This window comes from Sturnira hondurensis, unplaced genomic scaffold (assembly GCF_014824575.4).
Source record: "Sturnira hondurensis isolate 20B ecotype Veracruz unplaced genomic scaffold, ASM1482457v3 Scaffold0005563, whole genome shotgun sequence".
Taxonomy (NCBI): domain Eukaryota; kingdom Metazoa; phylum Chordata; class Mammalia; order Chiroptera; family Phyllostomidae; genus Sturnira; species Sturnira hondurensis.
Genome location: NW_028078194.1, coordinates 5,695,940 through 5,715,189, shown reverse-complemented (window position 1 = coordinate 5,715,189; position 19,250 = coordinate 5,695,940). Strand labels below are relative to the sequence as shown.

At 40.4% G+C, this 19,250-nt stretch overlaps 1 protein-coding gene and 1 pseudogene across 4 annotated transcripts in view; both read right to left on the bottom strand.

The window, feature by feature from the left end:
- Positions 1–9,640: 9,640 nt before the first annotated feature.
- TBC1D12 (TBC1 domain family member 12) overlaps positions 9,641–19,250 on the bottom strand; it is an 89,789-nt gene continuing 80,179 nt past the window's right edge. For all 4 annotated transcript variants that reach the window (XM_037047400.1, XM_037047401.1, XM_037047402.1 and 1 more), the window contains 5 exons: positions 17,158–17,229; positions 14,360–14,488; positions 13,993–14,102; positions 11,232–11,490; positions 9,641–10,074 (listed from right to left, as the gene is read on the bottom strand). In XM_037047400.1, the coding sequence (XP_036903295.1) occupies positions 10,006–10,074; positions 11,232–11,490; positions 13,993–14,102; positions 14,360–14,488; positions 17,158–17,229 (639 nt within the window). In that variant the 3' untranslated portion in view covers positions 9,641–10,005. The remainder of the gene's footprint in view (positions 10,075–11,231; positions 11,491–13,992; positions 14,103–14,359; positions 14,489–17,157; positions 17,230–19,250) is intronic.
- LOC118988034 (uncharacterized) lies at positions 18,507–18,692 on the bottom strand (annotated as a pseudogene).

The window sequence follows — 19,250 nt, the reverse complement described above, 5'->3', positions numbered from 1 at the left end:
AACAAAAACAAAAACAAACTAAGCAAACAACTGTGATTCCTACAGAATCACGGAAATGGAGATCACATGGAGGGTTATCAGCAGGGGAGTGAGAGGGAAAAGGTACAGAGAATAAGTAGCAAAAATGGTAGGTAGAAAATAGACAAGGGAAGGTTAAGAACAGTATAGGAAATACAGAAGCCAAAGAACTTGTATGTATGACCCATGGACATGAACTAAAGCGGAGGAATGTGGGTGAGACGGGGTGTGCAGGACAGAGGGGAATAAAGGGGGGAGGGAAATGGGACAACTGTAATAGCATAATCAATAAAATATATTTTTAAAAGTTTGAAGAGAATTGCTTAGTTTTCAAGTGCTTCCATAAGTGGCTTCAAAAATCAAATCATAAGAAATATTACCACAAAGTAATGAAAAATTACCTTATTGCAGCACAATTTATTTAAAAATTACTTAGTATTAATAACAGAGCAAACACTTCACTTTCCAGTTTATCTTCTCAGGTTAAAGTCTAAACACAGCATTCAAAGCTTTTTACAATCTACAGAAGTTTTAATTAAATAAATTAATTCCTTTTCAAAGTTCCTTAAGAATACAGATACTAAAATTAAAAGCCATGGGATTTAGGTGTGTGCTGCCACCCTTCAAGGCCAGGCAGGTTCATGTATTCCTGCAGATGGAAAAATACTCACGGAGCCATTGACATGTCTGGCATGCCTTTATTCACGGGTGGGCCAGCCATGCACACTGCAAGCTGTGTGTCTATATGCATGTCTCATGTCATGGTCTCTGCTCCACAGGGGGGAACCCATTGTGGCACCTGTCCCTTGCATGTCTTTCATCATCATACCCCCAGCATCAGGGAGCCCCTACCTGTGTAAGTACTAGAGGGGAACAAAGTTGGAAAACTGCCAAAACATTACGTAACATAACAGAATTCTGTGCATGCGAACTCACTTCATGTTATGGAAAGTTTATCAGACCCCATCTCAAGGCTATGAAAACACTAGTTATCAGGCCCCTCCGAGATTGTGGGAACACTGTTTCCCTTAGCTACCCAGACACCTGGGCCAGATTGCCTCCACGTATTCTACTATCCACCCCTTCTGGGTTCCTCACCTTACAATCTACTCAAGGATGTCTTCTGCAAGGTCCCTTGGCGAGGAAGGCAGAGCCTGCACCCATAACCCACAACAACAGTACAGGCTACAGCAACAAGCAAGCAAAGCACAAGTGCTACAGCAGCAGCAGTACAAGTTCCAACTGCACACAGGCAAAACACAGGTAATCAAGCCACCTCTAGGTACAATGGCCAGTCCAATTCCCACACAAGTAAGGCCACTCATGTAGGCCACCCACCCAGAGGGTCTCAGGGGGAACTGTAGCCCAGATGCATTCTTCACCTCCCAGCAATATCCAAGAATAAGGGTCTGACACAGATCTACGGGAGTCCAGCCCACCTGGGCTTGTTGTCCTTTGGAGTTCTCAATACAAAAGGGCACTGGTCCCGTCAGCTTCCACAGCCTCAGCTATGAGCCAGCCCAAGCCGTCTCATACAAAGTGGTCACTTAATGGCCTGGGCCAGTCATACTGCTGCTTCGCCCAAGCATAGATGTCAGTCCAGGTAACATTTCACAAGGGATGTTTGCTGTTCCACTGGTTCTGAAGCCAAGTTCAATTTGAGACAGAAGCAGGAGAGACACACCATGGGAGGCCAGTCAACATGCTCAGGGGAATTCAGTGCAGACCCAGCACACTGACTGGTTAGCCACTGAGGCATAGGTATGACCCCAGTCCACTAAGGTGTTACCTTGCACTCTAAGGGCGAAAAGACAGAGTAATTGTAGGCACCAGTAAAGGCAAGTCACGTCCCTCTGGCAATATACAAGCCAGTTTCTGGCCAGCTGGTAAGATAGTGGCTGGCAGAGGGGGTCTTCTTGGGCGTGAACACCAGACCTTTTGTGCCACAACTGGGGGTTCAGCATCTACTTGCATCTACAGGGGACAATTCATAAAGGGCCATAGGGGAATCAGAGATGCCGCAAAGAAGCATTTCACGGTCTGCTGGTCCTGGACTGTTGGAAACTGCCCTGCCTGTTTTCAGAAGCTGTAACTCCTCCATGGCTAAAGCTAAGTGAGCGACCTTGGGACCAAAAGCCACTAAGCTGACAAAGCTTATCTCCCTGACAGGGGTGCTGCCTCTGTTCCTTTTACTTCACTCTGCCTGGCCCCCAGTGCATGGTTAGTTAGCCAATGATGGGTTAAGATTTCTCAAGGGAGGGATGACCTAAGACAGGCATAGTCATTGAGGGCCCTAGAAAGGACTTGGGGGGCCATAGAAAAAGGGGGTGTCCTGGCTGGTGTAGCTCAGTGGGTTGAGCACAGGCCTGTGAACCAGACAATCGCGGTTCGATTCCCAGTCAGGGCACATTCCTGGGTTGCAGGCCAGTTCCCGGCAGGGGCCAGTTCCCAGCAGGGGATGCACCAGAAGCAACCATACATTGATGTTTCTCTTCCTCTCTCCTTCCCTTCCCCTCTAAAGGTAAATAAATAAAATATTTTTTTAAAAAAAGAAAAAGGGGGTGATGGACCCTCGCCCCTTGGCTTTGACATAGCCTGAGTCTTCATTCTGCCTGTAAGAAGTCTCCTAATCTCTTGGCTGCCTGACTTCTGAAACAATGCGGTGCAACCTGGTCAGGAACAGGAGGTTCCCCAGGGCCATCGGGACTAAGAAAGAATGCACAAAATCCTGTGAAACCTGCTTTGCTAAGAATGCTCTCCATTTTCTGGTAAGGGTCTGAGCAGGATATGAGTTTGTTTCCCAAAGTTTTACAGCCCTTTAGCTAACAGACCCTGACTCAGAATAAGCCCTTGTAATTCTTTGTATGTTATTTATTGTTTGATCCTTACTGTCTGACAATGATTGATGAGTTTTACCTGTATTCCTGTGCATATTGAACCCAATAAAAGCCCACTGAGGAAAAGGCTTAGCTTTTCTCCTTTGAGAGATCGCCATCTTTCCTCCCCAAGCAGATCATGTCTTGGTAGACATTCTCATCCATGGTGGGTGGGCGGGTCCTGTGGGTGGAGCCCCCCCCCACCTAGATATGTCACCTTTAAGACTGGGGGCCATGTCCCAATCATCCAGGGCACTATTTGTATCTCTCTCTTCACCCCTTGACTCCAAGGGGCAACAAGAGCCACCCAGCGCATGTGGGGTTTCCCAAGGCCATGTCCAAGTGGCTGTTTGCCCTCGCTTTAGGCCCTCCAGAGCAGGCAGGAGAATATTCCCATTTTCCCATGCCTGGTTTCAGCAAAGCATCCTAGTCTGTACCTGCAGCTGACTTGGAGCAGATATCCTGTCAAGTAACGCTTCTACCAGAGTTGGGCCCCACTTCTGACACCTGTCATTTCGAGTCTGGAGGACAGTCTACAAGCATTTTGTCCAACCTCTAGGCATAGAGGTGGCAGCTGCAGCTTGCAGGCCCTGCTTTAAGAGACCATTGTTCCATTCAATCATCCCAGCAGCTTGGGCTACATGAAATTTCTAGTTAATCCGCAAGTCCTGAGCCCACTATTGTACCAAGGCCCCAGTAAAATGTGTTCCCTGATCACTTTCAATGATTAGGGGTCACCCATAAGCAGCACATAACTGCTCCAGTGCAGCAATCACTGCTTTCTGATCTGGGTTCTGTGGGGGATAAGCAGCTAAAAGTCCTGTGGTCGTGTCCACACCTGTAATAGCATACTTATATCCCTTTGAACTAGTTAGGGGCCCAATTACATCCACCTGCCACTAGGTTAGTGGTACCCATCCCTGCAATACCCATCCAGAAGTTTCCACAGCCCTTTGGGGATGGTCTCATGAGCAGACAACACAGGTCTCAAAAGCTTCTTGTATCTCTGCAAAGGTAACAGGTAACCCCCAAGTTTTGAGAGTGGACCACACCGTCTTCTGCCCAGCATGTAAGAGGCGGCAGTGTAGCTACTGGGCTACTTCCCTTCCTGAAGGACTGGCAGGTACCACTTCTGGCCACCACACCTTGACTAGAGTATCAGGCTCATCATTCCCAGGGGAAGCAAGAGATACATGTCCAGTAACATGATTTAAGGTGATTTGTTTCTGGTGGCCTAACTCCCAAAAGTTTTGCCACAAAGCCTGTCCCCACAATGGTCTATGCATAACCATCCATTTATTTGCATGCCATGTAGAGACCCATGATGTTAGTCCCCGGTACACGGCCCAACTCTCAGTGCAAATAGTCAGGGATGAGGCTTCCTTGACCGCCACTATCCAAGCAACGTGGAGTTCAGCCTGTTGACTGCTTTGCCCCATAACTATGTCAAACCAGATTGTCCCTGTTTCTGGTTGGGCGGCCACAGCAGTCCACACAGCAGGCTGGCCCTGGCTGGACCCACCAGTGTACCATGCATCTGAAGGTATGGGTGCCTGCCCCTCCTGGAAGGGGCTAGTTTCTAGATTTCTCATCTATATAAATAACTGGACCTAACACTTCCTGTAGCTCAGCCCACAAAGGGCTAGTGGACAGAGTACTCCTTTGCTGCAGATAAGCCCCCCACTTAGCCAACACGGGCATCTGAACCATCCCACTACAAGGGTTGGCCATCCAGTCCCGGCCCCACCCTGCAATGGGATACATGGTCCTAACTGCCACAGGGGCAGTTCCTATCATGGCCTCTGTGGCCAACAGGGAAGCATACCTACAGCCAACTGCTTTTCAATCAAGGAGTACCATACTTCTGCTCCTCCCTTCCATAGTTGGAACGAGAAACCCAAGGGTTGATGAAGCCATTCGGATCGCTGCCACAAATCCCAGCCAAAGCCTTCCTGTGTCACATGCACATTTAGCTCACAGGATCTAACAGGATGTTTCCTCCCTCTCCTTGGGAGGTTGGAACAGCCAAATGGCCCTTAGATACACAGGATGGGCCTCCCCGGATCACACCCCTGGGGTTTGGACAGACAATTTAGGCCTGCACCAGATGCCAGTGTGCGGCCACCAGGAGCTGCGCTGGTGCAGCAGCAGTGCACACTGCCCGGTGGGCACCAGTTGTTGGCGACGCCACTGCATCCCTCGGGTCACTGGGCTGTTGTTTCTGCAACTCCGGTGACTCCTGTCTCTGTGGCACCTGGAGCCACTGTCATCTTCCAGGACATCTGACAGGCGCTGAGCTCGCCTGCCCCCACCACCACCACCTGCTCCCTATCAGTGAGCTTTCTGGGTGTCAGCACCTGCTTCCCTATCTCCAGCCTACTTTCTCACATCCTCCCAAGTCATACCATCAGCTTGAACAGCTCCAACAGCCACCCCTCCTTCTGTAACACTGCAAAGCTCAGTCCAGAGCACTTGGCCTTGACCCACAAGCACAGCAGCTCATGCTGCTTGCCTGCGTGGGTCCCCACCTCTTATGATCAGTGTGCTGGGAGCAGAGCTTTCCAGGTGCTGGCGCTGCTGCTGCGAGAGCACTCAGCCTGGGCCAGCCCTCTGGCTGGTCACTCTCTGTGTTCTACTCTCCTGTGAGGCAGAGGAGGCACGGGGGATTCCCAGACCCAAACTTGCCCCAGGAGCCATGGGCTGCTGCCCTCAGGACTCAGTTCCTTTCCCTCCACTCTTTTCTCCTAAATCACTCACTGTGAGAGGGGAGGGGGTCGCAGCAGCTCAGCTGCTTAGAGGTTTTTTACCCTGGCGCAAACTTAAGCCTTCAAGGCTTTTTTTACTCTGCCTTGGAGTTCGGGAGTTCAAGAAACTTTGCGAAACTTCGCAGTGTCGAGAAGTGCAGTCTCCTCTTCAGCCTTCAGAGCTTTTGTTCCAACTTGGGGCTCCTGAAATTTCACTGTCTTAAAGTGTAGTCTCCACCTCAGCTTGCAAAGCTGAAACACCCAGCCCATAGCCCCCACAGCTGCAGAGGCACTGGGCTTTTCTAGGGTTTCCCCCACCACCCACAGGGCTTTCTCCACTGTGTCAGGTGTGCCAGTGACATAGGACCAGTGATGGGGTGGGAGGCCAAGCTCCCAGGAACCCTGCCACCAAATACTACCTGCTGGTGATCAGTGATCAGCCACTCCAAGCCCCCCTCCAAGGGTGCCTGCTGTATAGCATTCTGTGATGAATCCTGCCAACTATGCCAATTGTGTTGCCACCCTTCAAGGCCAGGCAGGTTTATGGTATTTGTGCAGATGGAAAAATATTCATGGAGCCATTGAGATGTCTGGCATGCCTTTATTCATGGGTGGGCCAGCCACGCACACTGCAAGCTGCGTGTCTATCTGCATGTCTCATGTCGTGGCCCCTGCTCCCCAGCATGGCACCCAGCATGGCACCTGTCCCCTTGTGTGTCTCTCATCATCATCACCCCCAGCAGGACATCCCTACCTGTTTAAGTCCTAGAGGGGAAGAAAGCTGGAGAACTGCCAGAACATTACATGACATAACGCAATTCTGCGCATGCGAGCTCACTTCATGCTACGGAAACAGTTTATCAGACCCAGTCTCAAGGCCGTGTGAACACTGGTTATCAGGCCCCTCCAAGGCTATGGGAACACTGCTTACCTTAGTTACCCAGACACCTGGGTGAGGAAGCCAGACTGCCTCCATTTACCCTACAAGATGATAAGCAAAACAAATCATCTACTTACAATACTGATTATCAATACTACTTAGCTGTATTAAAAGTTTTACTTTCTGCTTTTATAATACCAAGTGCATAGTATTATGCCTGAAGATGAAAAATGAGAACAAATGTATATATACTACTGTTGTCCATTTATATACTGTCTGTATTTATTATTTACAATTTTATTACAAAAGTGACTTTCCAAATACATTGCAATTGTACAAAAGTCATTTTACCTTAAATAAAATCATGAAAGTACTGTTCACTTAAACGTTCAGCAAATGGAACACTTCTGCAGCACGATTTTTTAAATTCAGATTTCCTTCCCGGTGTTTATTAGAAAATAAACCCAATCCACAGGATGAAATACATGTAGTAAAACCTCATTAATTGGAATCAAAGGAAGATCAACACGAATGGTGAAGTGTTCAGAAAGATGCAATTTTGCTAACTTTTCAAGCCTGTTAACTTATATTTAGCCTATTAAAATATTAAGATTCAGTGCTCGGCACACAATCAGACCTTAACAAATATTTGTGCATTCATCAAAGTACAAAGTAATTAACTTCTATTACAATCAACCCACTAGTAAGCAAAGAAATATTTTTAAAGGCCAAGGCTTTCCTCTCTCTGGAAAGTGGCTAGTTTCACTGAAATCTTTTAAAAAACTATTTAGTTTTTTTTTTTTGCTTGTTTTTACATGTTATGAAGCAGTGGTGTTCTAATTAATGAAGTTTGACTATATTTGGGAATTCATATTTTGGATACTGCTTTCACTCAAAATAATATGAATTCAATACAAAAATCACTTCACAACTCACATTTTCCCCTTCTTTTATACCAATTTCTGCTTTTTGAATGTACTCATGGAATACAAAATAAGTTTATTTTTTCCAAGCAAAAATACAATACGAATAATCAAAATAAGCCATATGGCATTATGAAGATAAATTATTCTATGATTGCATGCTTAGAATTATACCCTCCAACAGTGTAGACTCTAAAAAAGTTGACTTTTCTACAGAAACACAGCATCAGTTCCTCAGTTATGATGAAAACTGTCATCTTTGAAGTCAGAGGCTTTGAAAACTTCAATGCCCTTTTGCAAATGCTAACTAACTTTTGTAAAGTCAAATTTACTCAATCATTAACATTATATGAAGGTCATCAATGCAAAAGAAACCAGCAAAAACTATGATTATGTTCTGTGCCTTTAAAAAGCTATGCTAGTTATTGGAATTTTCTAGTAGCACTTAAGTAACACAACACAGACCAGGGCTAAAAGAACAATAAAGTAACAAATATATGTATGTTAAGTAGACACATGAAACATCATATTAAATTTGACATTACCTTGAGGACTACAGAAAAAGTTAGTATACTATGTGAATCATCCCATATTGCCTGTACGGAAGGTTCAAGGGAAGATACAGTACAGTATTTCAGCTGCCCTTGTCAGAGGAATTCGGCAATAAAAACGTATGTTCCTTTTTTTCTCCAAATGCGGTAAAACAAACCGACCGCCCCAAAGTAATGAAGACTCATTTCAAGTAATTACTCTGCTTATGTTTTATTTACACAGTAATTGTTAATAGTGGTTTTTAGTGAATTCCTTATATTTACATTTTATATACACATTTATACTTGAAAGGTAAAGAAACTGTACAATTTAATAAAAATGAGAAAAAGAAATACAGTAATTTGGGTCCAATTCAGGAAGAAAATACACAAAACAAAGATTAAATTCAGGCAGGCAGTATCACCTCAATGAGATTACTGCCAGGGCTTACAGTCCCTCTACCAGGGTCAAAAACACAAAGGAAGTAGTTATCAAAGTCAAAATGTTACTGCAAAACCTGTTAAGACCCTGGGTACTCCCTCAATATTTCATCACACTACTAGTTTCCATTAAGCAAGCTCCTATGACAGGAGTTAACTTCTGAGGGTTCTAACAGTGGTCCCTAGGCTAGAATGACCCATGGGGTAAAAATATATGGGCACATCTGGTCCCATACTCCTCAAGAGGCAGTCACTATACTAACAAGGTACTCAGGCTTGTTAGATTGAAGACAATACACCACTGACAGAAAGAGTGTGCTTAAGTGTTGTCTCAAACCAAACTGCAACACAGAAGCACACTATAAATCTAATTATTAACCAAACAGCATGTTATATAGACATCACTCATAATACTAAAGTGATTTATTTTAGGTTTAAAAATTAAACATATTATAATAAATTTAATGTCAATTTACCAATAATTAATAATCTCTTTACCCACTATACCATCAAGATTAGACTCATTAGAAAAAAGTTAATTGTATCTTTTTCTCTTACTCTTATTTCCATTGATTAGAAAATTATGCACAGTATTTTACAAGTCATGGACTTGGCTACATATTAAGATTTCAAGTTTCAAGCTGAAATTAACAAACTTTATTTCTACAAACAGTGAAAGAAATTCAAAGTCTTGCCAAGTAGCATGCTATTTAAGAGCTGTCAGAATTCATACTTTTTAATCTTACCAATGAAAAACCTCACTTACGTTTATAGACATACTCCCCAAATCAAGCCTTCAGTCCTCTAAAGTGCAAAGAACTTTCCTTCAAATAGTTAGCTTTTTAAATTACTAGATGAACAATTTTTTAGACTAGAAACAGAAAGTCTAAAATTCTTTGAGTACTAGAGACTCCTTAAGAGAAAAAAACAATTTCCCTTCAAAAACAAATAGACAGATATTGTAGAAAAACATCTAAACAGATGCAAATCAATTTCCCAAGTATTTCCAGTTCCCAGATAACCAAAATTTGCCCCAATCAGTGTATGAAGATAAACAACTTCAGTAACTTATATAATTTATAACAAAGTTGCTTACTTTTGGTCTATAATATCTGAAAAAGTTCAGAACTAGAGATAGACAATATCTGTACTAAGGTATTTTTCCAAATACTTTTTTGGAGTACACAGCTAATAAACTCTGGGTTTTGTGTACTCACAGCTAAATATTAAAGAGTAATATTTAACAATCTTGCTCTGACCTCCAAAGTGCCTTTATGGTAAGTATTAAAAAAGAAAAGGTGCTATAAAAATTTGAAGTATCTCCAAAGCTGTTAAAAAATTTTATTGCATTACTGTTCACTCGAAATCACTTAAACTTTTTCCTCTTTGTAAATGACTCTGCCTACAAAATACTATCTTATTAAAATACTGTCAATAGGTTACTTATTTCATTTACTTCAGCCATGAACTTCCAAATCAGCAGTTTTCCATGTCTTGATTCTTTTAGATTTCTCCATGCTTTTTACATAGGAAACAAAAAACTTGCATCAAAAAAACACATTTATATTCCAATTAGTCTGTTAATTTTGAAGATTAGCTTTTCAGAGCAGGACTACTATTCTTGTCTCCTTCTTTAATATCCTTCATTACAGATGCAAAGACCTGAAATTATACAGAGTAAAGATGAATCCTCAAAAAACTATTATGTAAACTAAAAAGGTTGCAATAACTACATTGTATTACTATGAAAAAGCTTGCTCTGGCTGGTGTGGCTCAGCGGACTGAGTGCAGGCCTGTGAATCAAAGGGTTGGCAGTTTGATTCCCAGTCAGGGTACACACCTGGGTTGTGGGTCAAGTCTCCATTTGGGGGCATGTGAGAGGCAACCAATCAATATATCTCAGACACATCGATGCTTCTCTCCCTCTCTTTCTCCCTCCTGTCCCCTCTAAACATAAACAAATAAATCACCCCTCTCTCTAAAAATTAATAAAACTTAAAAAAAAGGAAAAGAAAAAGCTTTAGTATACGTTAACTCTGTCCTCAGAGTTTGAGGGGGACAAATTTGAGACAGCCATCTCAAATCCTTTTGTTTCAACACAGTTTTATGGTATATAATTAGATTCCAGTTTATATCACTTGCTAAAAACAAGGTGGGGCAAAAGTAGGTTTATAGTTGTCTATATGGAAAATATTACAATAATTAATAAATAATAATAAGAAAATAAACTCTGGGTTTTGTGTACTCACAGCTCTACATCTAATTTTGCCTCATCCTTTACTCTTAAATTACTATTTGGTAACAGAACATGTTCTGGACCAACAGTCCTACATTTCATTTTCACAAGCAATAAAAACTGTAAGTTTTTTATAATGCCTACTGTCTATCATTCATGGAGCTTAGCTTAAGTCATTTAACTTATACTGCCAGTGTTTGCCTCCCTAACAAGACTAAGCATCTAAAAAGCCAGGATCATACATTATTTTCTTTCTATTGCAAACCTTTAGTATACAGCAGGTGTTTATACAATTGCTGTCTATTTGAAATACCAAAGTAATAATATATTTTACCTGGCAAAGACATGATCACTATAGGTTGTACTTCACTGAACTCATAAGATATTACTGAAAAATAAATCCACAGGTTTGGTGGAGTCAAAGAGGTGCTGTTTTAAACTTGATTTTTCAAAGTCAAGAATTATTTTAAATAAAGACTATTTTTATTTTAAGCACTAACATTTGAGAAATACATAACTTTGTTATATTAAGTCAACTGATTGTTTTAACACATCTATTAGCAGTACGAAAATGTCACTCTACCTGAGTCCATTTTTTGGTGCTATTTTGCATCTGAATGGCAGCAATACAGCTGAACAGCTTTTCTGATGTGATATCTTCTGGTAATTTAGTTAGAAACTGTGCTATATGAATAAAATCCATCTGTAGGAGGATATCTTCATATAATCGGAGGATTCCTAATCCAGTCCTAAATAAAAACTCCTCCCCATCTCTGCAAAATACATCCCAGACTCGACATGCCAGATCAAGTGGTAGTGATTTGCTATATAGAGTGAAGATCCTAAAATTAGAAAAAAAAATCACTGAACATTTTCATTTATTTATTCATTCACGTATTAAGCATCTCTCTATAAAAAGTACAATGCTTCCCTGGCTCCTGCAGCTCAGTGGATTGAGCGTGGGCCTGCGAACCACACAACTGCAGTTCGATCCCCAGTCAGGGCACAGGCCTGGGTTGCAGGCCAGCTCCTGGCAGTGGATGAACAAGAGGCAACCGTACATTGATATTTCTCTCCCTTTCTCCTTCCCTTCCCCTCTAAAGATAAATAAATAAAATTTAAAAAAAAAGAAAGAAAAAGTACAGTGCTTAACTGTAAATATAAAGAGGATAAAGAGGGATAAAGAGGCAAATATAATATGGCTCCTTCCCTCAAAAAACTTTGATAATACAAAATTAAGTAATAAATAATGAAACTATGTGAGTTTACCTTATGTAGAGACATGGCCCAATATAAATTAGAGGGCAGAACAGCCTAGTTGTCAAGGGTTTGGCTCTGAAACCAGAATGCCAGAATTTGAATCTTAGATATGAAACTTATTACTTGTGTTACCTGGAGCAAGATGATTTATTCTTGTTGTCTCTCAGTTTCCCCATTAGTAAACAAAAGATAATGCTACCTACCTGCCAGAATTGGTTTGAGAATTAAAGGAGTTAATAAACGTAAAGTGTTTTTAGAACAGTGATTGGCACATAAAAATGCTCAATAGAAGTTAGTTATTAATATTTTATATAAGAAACCTAAGTATTAGCTTATAATAACCTACATACAAAATTGTAAAATCTTACTTCTCTCTTTTCTCCTGGTTTTTCCTCCACTGTTTTTCTTTTTGCCCTTAACCAAACTTGACCTCTACTTCTTTTGGAGCATGTACATGCTCCAATAGAATCACCAAAATGGTTTTCCCCCATCCTTGCTGACAATGTCTGATCGTATAATTCATTACCCAGTGGTGTTTCAGGGTGGCATTATGGTTGGAGAAGAAGAGGTGCTAGAGAACTTCTCCTTAAAGTTGCATTGGCAAAGAAAGTACAGTTTTTACACAGACTTTGTTTTCCTGGGGTGAGGGCTAAGGAAAATTGAGGAAGGGAACTAAAAACTCTCCAACCAAACCAAACAAAATTCTTTTGCACTGCTACTTATTTCCAGCATTTGTATATAGTAAGTTCAATAGAGGCAGTGAAACAAAAATACATGTCTATTTCTTAAAACAGAGAAACACATATTTGATTGCATAACCAAAAGAATACTCTTGGTGGTACAGAGAATACTAACTCACTATTCAAAAGAGAAAGGATGCTAGCAGTGCCTAGGCAGTTTCTAACACATAGTACTCCCTCATTATTTCCATCCTGCTCCCTGTATCAGCTGTGATCCTGACTGCTTCATGTTCACATTCTGTAAGACTGACAGCCAAGTTATTTTTCCCCTTTTTTACAGATGTAGTATTTGATCTAGGCCCTCTGGGTTCTATGATATAATTACCCATTACCTTGGGCTCTTCCCAGAGGAACTCAAATGGTCTTAGTGAGAATAAAAGAGAATATATTGAAAAATAACTTGGTTTTTTAGAAGTCTAAGTAAAAGAAGCCCAAACACTTGGGAAGATACCATATTTGATGAATGAGATTAATTATTTTTCTACGTTAAAACTTACTATGATTGAAACCCACTGATTTCAAATGATTAGGATTTCAACTTTAAATTCTAATCATTTGAAATGTACTCTTAACCCATCTTAAGATCAACTCTTCCATCTCTTTGGCTCACCAGAGTCTAGGCAAATCCTGAAAGTTAAAACAAAGGAGCTGGGATTGTAAAGTTGAAAAAAGACATTAGCATGCCCTGGTTGGTGTAGCTCAGTGGATTGAGCGCAAGCCTGTGAACCACACGATCGTGGTTCAATTCCCAGTCAGGGCACATGCCTGGGTTGCAGGCCAGTTCCCAGCAGGGGACTCACAAGAGGCAACCATACATTGATACTTCTCTCTTTCTCTCCTTCCCTTCCCCTCTAAAGATAAATAAATAAAATCTAGAATAAAAAAGAAAAAAGACATTAGCACCTAAATAAGGCATCATTCTTCTGTCAGAAAGCTAGACAAAGCCTTGAAAAATAAAGTCTTAAGTTAAAAAAAAATGCACACTATCATAAAACCCTTGTGTGTTAAATTAAAGCACAGCAATTAACTTTCTGAAAGCTTAGTATGTACTAAGCTTTGAGTGAGATAATCCATGTAAAACACCCTCAGTACAACTCAAAATAAAATATTATTCTCATTTCACAGATAAGAAATTAAAACACAAACGGAAAAATTCTGATTTCAACCCCAGAGCCCACGCTCTTAATCAAATGCCTCCCCACAAAAAAGTGAGAGTTTGTGTATCGGTAAACGAAGAGTTTTCTCTATATGTATGATCCTGTGCATGGCATTACTCTAGTCCCTAAAACACACAGAAAGTTATACTTTGTTTCCTTTTAATTATTTAGGTATAATATGACTTACCAGTCTATCAAATATATGTCAGGTGTAAGACTGTAAGACTTGAAATGAAGAAATAGTTTGGAGAGATTTTCTTCAAAAAATACTTCAAATGTTGCAAAATATTTCAACATCTAAAGACAGAAACATCAATAAAATTATTAGAATATGCTCCAGAAATAGAGAAATTAAATCCTCAATCATAAATTAACAGAAAATCTTTCTTAGCACCCCTGAGTCTTTTCATCAAGCATTCATAAAACTATACTCAATGAAAAGTTTATTTTAGATCAGATTACTTTAGTCTTCTATTGTTTTTCATTCTAAAAGGGCATTCAAACTACTGACAATGACAGCCAGCAAAAAAACCATTCATTCCAAAGGTCCATACCATGCTGTGATCCACACGGAAGAAGGCCAACTGGCATGGCTTGTTCAGGAGATTTGCAAATGCAATGAAGGCATCTGCCTCTTCCAAATTGAGAATGAGAACTGCTGCTATGAAGGACATCCCTTGGACCTCCAAAGGGAAAAGAACTTAATGAAAATAGGCTTATAATAATAATTCTATACAGTTTATTTTATTGCATTCCTGAAAAATTACAGTGATACAAGGTAAAACTAACCAAGATTTCTTTTTTCCCCTATAAAAGGTAAATACAGACAACTCAATAATTACAAAATCTCCCTAATTTTAAATTTCTTAATCATGGTGCACTTCAAAAAGTGTTATAGAAAATTTCAGGGAAAAGTATCAAATTTTATTTTTACTAAAAAAGCCTATCTCAGTGTACTACATAGTTTGTCTACTCTTTGAAGTCGTTTCAGAGTATAGAATCACAAAATTTAATATAAATCAAGTGACTGTCTTATTATTTTTTAAGATTTTTAAATTTATTTATCTTTAGAGGGGAAGGGAAGGAGAGAGGGAGAGAAATATCAATGTATGGTTGCCTCTCGTGTGTCCCCCGCTGGGAACTGGCCCGCAACCCAGGCATGTGCCCCGACTGGGAATCGAACCGCGCTCGTCTGGTTTGTAGGCCCGCGCTCAATCCACTGAGCTACACCAGCCAGGGCTCAAGCAGCTGTCTTGTTACAAAACATCTGTCTGAAGTAGGAAGTGAGCAACTAAGAATGAAAGAGATCTATGAGAAGTGCTGCTGAAATTCCAAGAAAGAAGAGGTTGTGGAGGTTGAGATAGTGAGGCTGGATTCCTGGAAAAAGCAGGAGGAGAAAATAAGAAAACAACATTTCAAGATGAGAAAGACATATGAGTAAAGACATATAGAACCCACCCAGTTGGAGCACAAGATTTATAATGGAATAATAGAAGTAGAAAAAGTAGGATATATTTACAAATTGGAAAAGGCCTTGAGTAAAAAGTTAGGTTAACCAGATGCTTGCTTGTGGGTTATAATGAGCTACTGTACATTTCTGAGCAGACAGATGGTATGGAATGGCTACTGTAAAAACACTCATTATTCCTGGCTGGTGTAGCTCAGTGGTTTGAGCACGAGCCTGTGAAGCAAAGGGTCACTGGTTCGATTCCCAGTCAGGGCACATGCCTGGGTTGCAGGCCAGGTCCCCAGTAGGGGACAACTGAGAGGCAACCACACACTGATGTTTCTCTCCCACTCTTTCTCCTTCCCTTCCCCTCTGTCTAAGAATAAATAAAAAAAATATTTTATTAAAAAACACTCATTCTTTCATTAAATAAAACTTTATGAAGCACGTACTTCTGGTACAGATATGTATATAGACTTACACAGAGAGGCCAATAAGAATATTTGCAATAATACCTCCGTCTCTCTCAACTTTCTTAGTAACTTTTAAACTCTTGAGCACACTTCAATCTGGATCCCCACTCCATAACTCTACTATTTTGAAACTTCTTTTACTAGAGTAACTGATGACATTTATTGTAAAACTCAACAGACACTTTCCTATATACTAAGCAGAATTCCCTTCGCTTCTGTAACCCAAAATTTCTTTGCTCTCCTACTTCCCTGGCTTCTTCTATGACCATTCAATTTGCAATGTTTAACCAGAAGTCATAAAACCATCGTCTTCTGACCTTTGTCTTAAAATAGAATTTTAGAGACCTCACAATAAGGTGGCTACACTGTACAACTTACTCTATTTTGTTGCATGTTCATTTTTACATTTGTTCATTCACTCACTCAACAACTATTTATTATGTGCTTACTGCTAAATGACAGGCATTGTTCTGGGTACCTGAGATACTGTACCTCGGTGAATAAAAGATTCTTACAGTATAGAAGGAGGAGACAGACCATAAACAAACAAGTAAGTCATATGTTATGTTAAAAGGTGGTAAGTGCTTTGGAAAACATGTGGCAGCTAAGGAGGAATGTGCCAGATTTGGGAATGGGGCAGGTTTTATCCTGCCCTAATCTTTGTTTTTTCATTCACCCACAGACCCCATCTTTCCCTCTACTCTCATCAATTTTTTCCTAATCACTTTGGAGAAAACAGGAACATTTTTTCTTTTTTTATTATCATAGTTTATTAAATTTATGTACATTTGTTCAACCAGTTTTTGTTCTTTCAATAGGAAAGTTACTTTTAGTTACTTTTCTTTCTATATTTGTTCTGCTTCCTAGAAAGTAAACCCTCTTCTCTTGCTTACAAGTAAAACTCTAAAAATAAACATGGCATTTAGGAATTTTAATTTAACTGAACAGAGAATGTCAAAACTAAAATATCCACAGAGGAAAAAGCCAATAAACAGCAAGCCAATCAGCTGCAAAATCTAGAAGGCTCAGGAAATGAAGTTACCAGGTATCTTTCAAACTGAGAGGTAGGGCTACAAGTAGGATTGGCTGACAATGTGCAAAAGAGGCAAATCCCCTCCCCATCCTTCCCTCAACCTGGACGCACAGTCAGGAAAAGGAAGGTTGGGGAGAAGGAGAGAAGGCACCATACTAACAACAGTTACAAATAAAACTTTACAAACTGAATGGTGAAATCTCCAGCTGCTCTCCCAGAAAGCTAGCAACCAGTCATAAACCACTGGTAGGAAACAGAAAGGTTCCTCTCTGGGTAAGTTGACGGGCCCAAAGAAAAAAAGACACAGAAATACACACATTTGGGAGCTAATCTAATATATACTTGGATAAGACAAGTTAAGTGTTTATACTCAAAAACCAGACTGAAACAAATACTTACATAACCAACATCAGGTCTGTAACATGTATATGCCCCTAGGATACTATGTAAGACATCATGATATGGGCCACCCTTAGGAGAGAAAATGAAATGTCAAACTATACAAAAAATTGTCTCCAAGTTAATTCTCAAATAACATGTTAATAACTTTAGCATTTTCTAAATGACTAGTTTTAGTATATTTGATCGTCAGAAATATTCTAAATGCACTCAGCCAAGATGTTTTCTAAAAAGTTGATGAAATATATATAGTTAATCCTCAACAACAAAAACATCACACTCACTTGAGGAATACAAGCTATGTAGTTTACGAACAATTTTAAAGGCTTCTGGGTTTACTACAATAAGATTATGAGGAAAACAGATTGTTGCATACTATATAACACAATTTTAGGGGAAAAAATCAAGCTACACTAAATTAAGTTTCCTAATAATAAAAATTTTAATCTCACTTTATCAGTGTAAAGATAGAGAAATTCAATTGTGTTCCCAGCCACCCTGGCTCTCTAATGCCAGCACCTCTTCTAGCTCCTCAAGCTTCAGCCAAGGAGAAGGGGGCTAAGCAAAGAGGTCTCCATACCATACTACGACTCCTACAAAGCAGACTGCCCACAAATGGCTACCAAAGCCACTTGCAAGCATGCATCCCCTACTGGAGGGAATGAAGAAAGCTTGTTACAGGCCTGGAACTGGGGCACTTGGTGAAATTAGATATTCTCAGTACACTGAAATTCTTTATTTTTTAAATATTTTATTTATTTATCTTTTTAGAGGGGAAGGAAAGGAGAGAGGAAGAGAAACATCAGTGTATGGTTGCTTCTCCTGCATCCCCTGCTGGGAACTGGCCCCTGCCGGGAACTGGCCTGCAACCCAGGCATGTGCCCTGACTGGGAATCGAACCTCGATTGTCTGGTTCGCAGGCCTGCACTCAAGCCACTGAGCCACGCCAGCTAGGGCCTGAAATTCTTTATTTTTAAAGTATATTTTCTTGATTACGCTATTACAATCGTTCCAATTTTTTCCCTTTTGCTCCCCTCTTCCTGGTACTCCCCCCTTCTCTTCAGCAATACCCTCCTTAGTTCCTGTCCACTTTCTACATATAAGTAAGTTCTTTGGCTTCTCCACTTCCTATATTATTCTTAATACCCCCTGTCTATTGTGTACCCATCAATTATGCTTTTTAATCCCTGTATCTTTCTCCCCATTCTCCCCCCTTCACCCTCCCCACTGAAAATCCTCCATGTGATCTCCATTTCTATGATTTTGTTCCTATTCTACTTGTTTGCTTAGTTGGTTTTTGTTTTTTTAGATTCAGTTATTGACAGTTTAAGTTTGTCATTTTACTATTCATAGTTTTTTATCTTCTTTTTCTTACATAAGTCCCTTTAATACTTCATATAATAAAGACTTGGTGACAATGAACTCCTTCAGCTTTACCTTGTCTGGGAAGCACTCTATCTCCCCTTCACTTCTATTAGCAATAATCGCGCCTCAGATAAACCTCATTGGCTACGATACTGCCACTGCGCAAAGCTCCCCTTCATTTCTAAATGATAGCTTTACTAGATACAGTAACCTAGATTGTAGGTTGTTGCTTTTCATCACTTTGAATACTTCTTGCCAGTCCCTTCTTGCCTGCAAAGCTTCTTTTGAGAAATCAGCTCATAGTCTTATAGGAACCCCTTTGTAGGTAACTCTCCACTTTTCTGTTGCTGCTTTTAAGATTCTCTATCTTTAAACCTTGGCATTTTATTAATTATGATGTGTCTGGGTGTGGCCCTCTTCGGTTTGGGACTCTCTGTGCTTCCTGGACCTGTACATCCATTTCCTTCACCAAATTAAGCAAGTTTTCTTTCATTATTTTTTCAAGTAAGTTTTAAATTTCTTGCTCTTCCTCCTCTCCTCTGTAATCCCTGATTCAGATGTTAGTATGTTTGGAGATGTCCCAGAGTCTTCTTATTCTCTTCTTGTTTTTTTTGAATTCTTGTTTCTTCATTCTGTACTTCATTCATTCTTGACTGTTTATTTCATTATGTTCCAAATCATTGATTTGAACCCCAGAACCTTTCCCTTCACTGTTGGTTCCCTGTGGA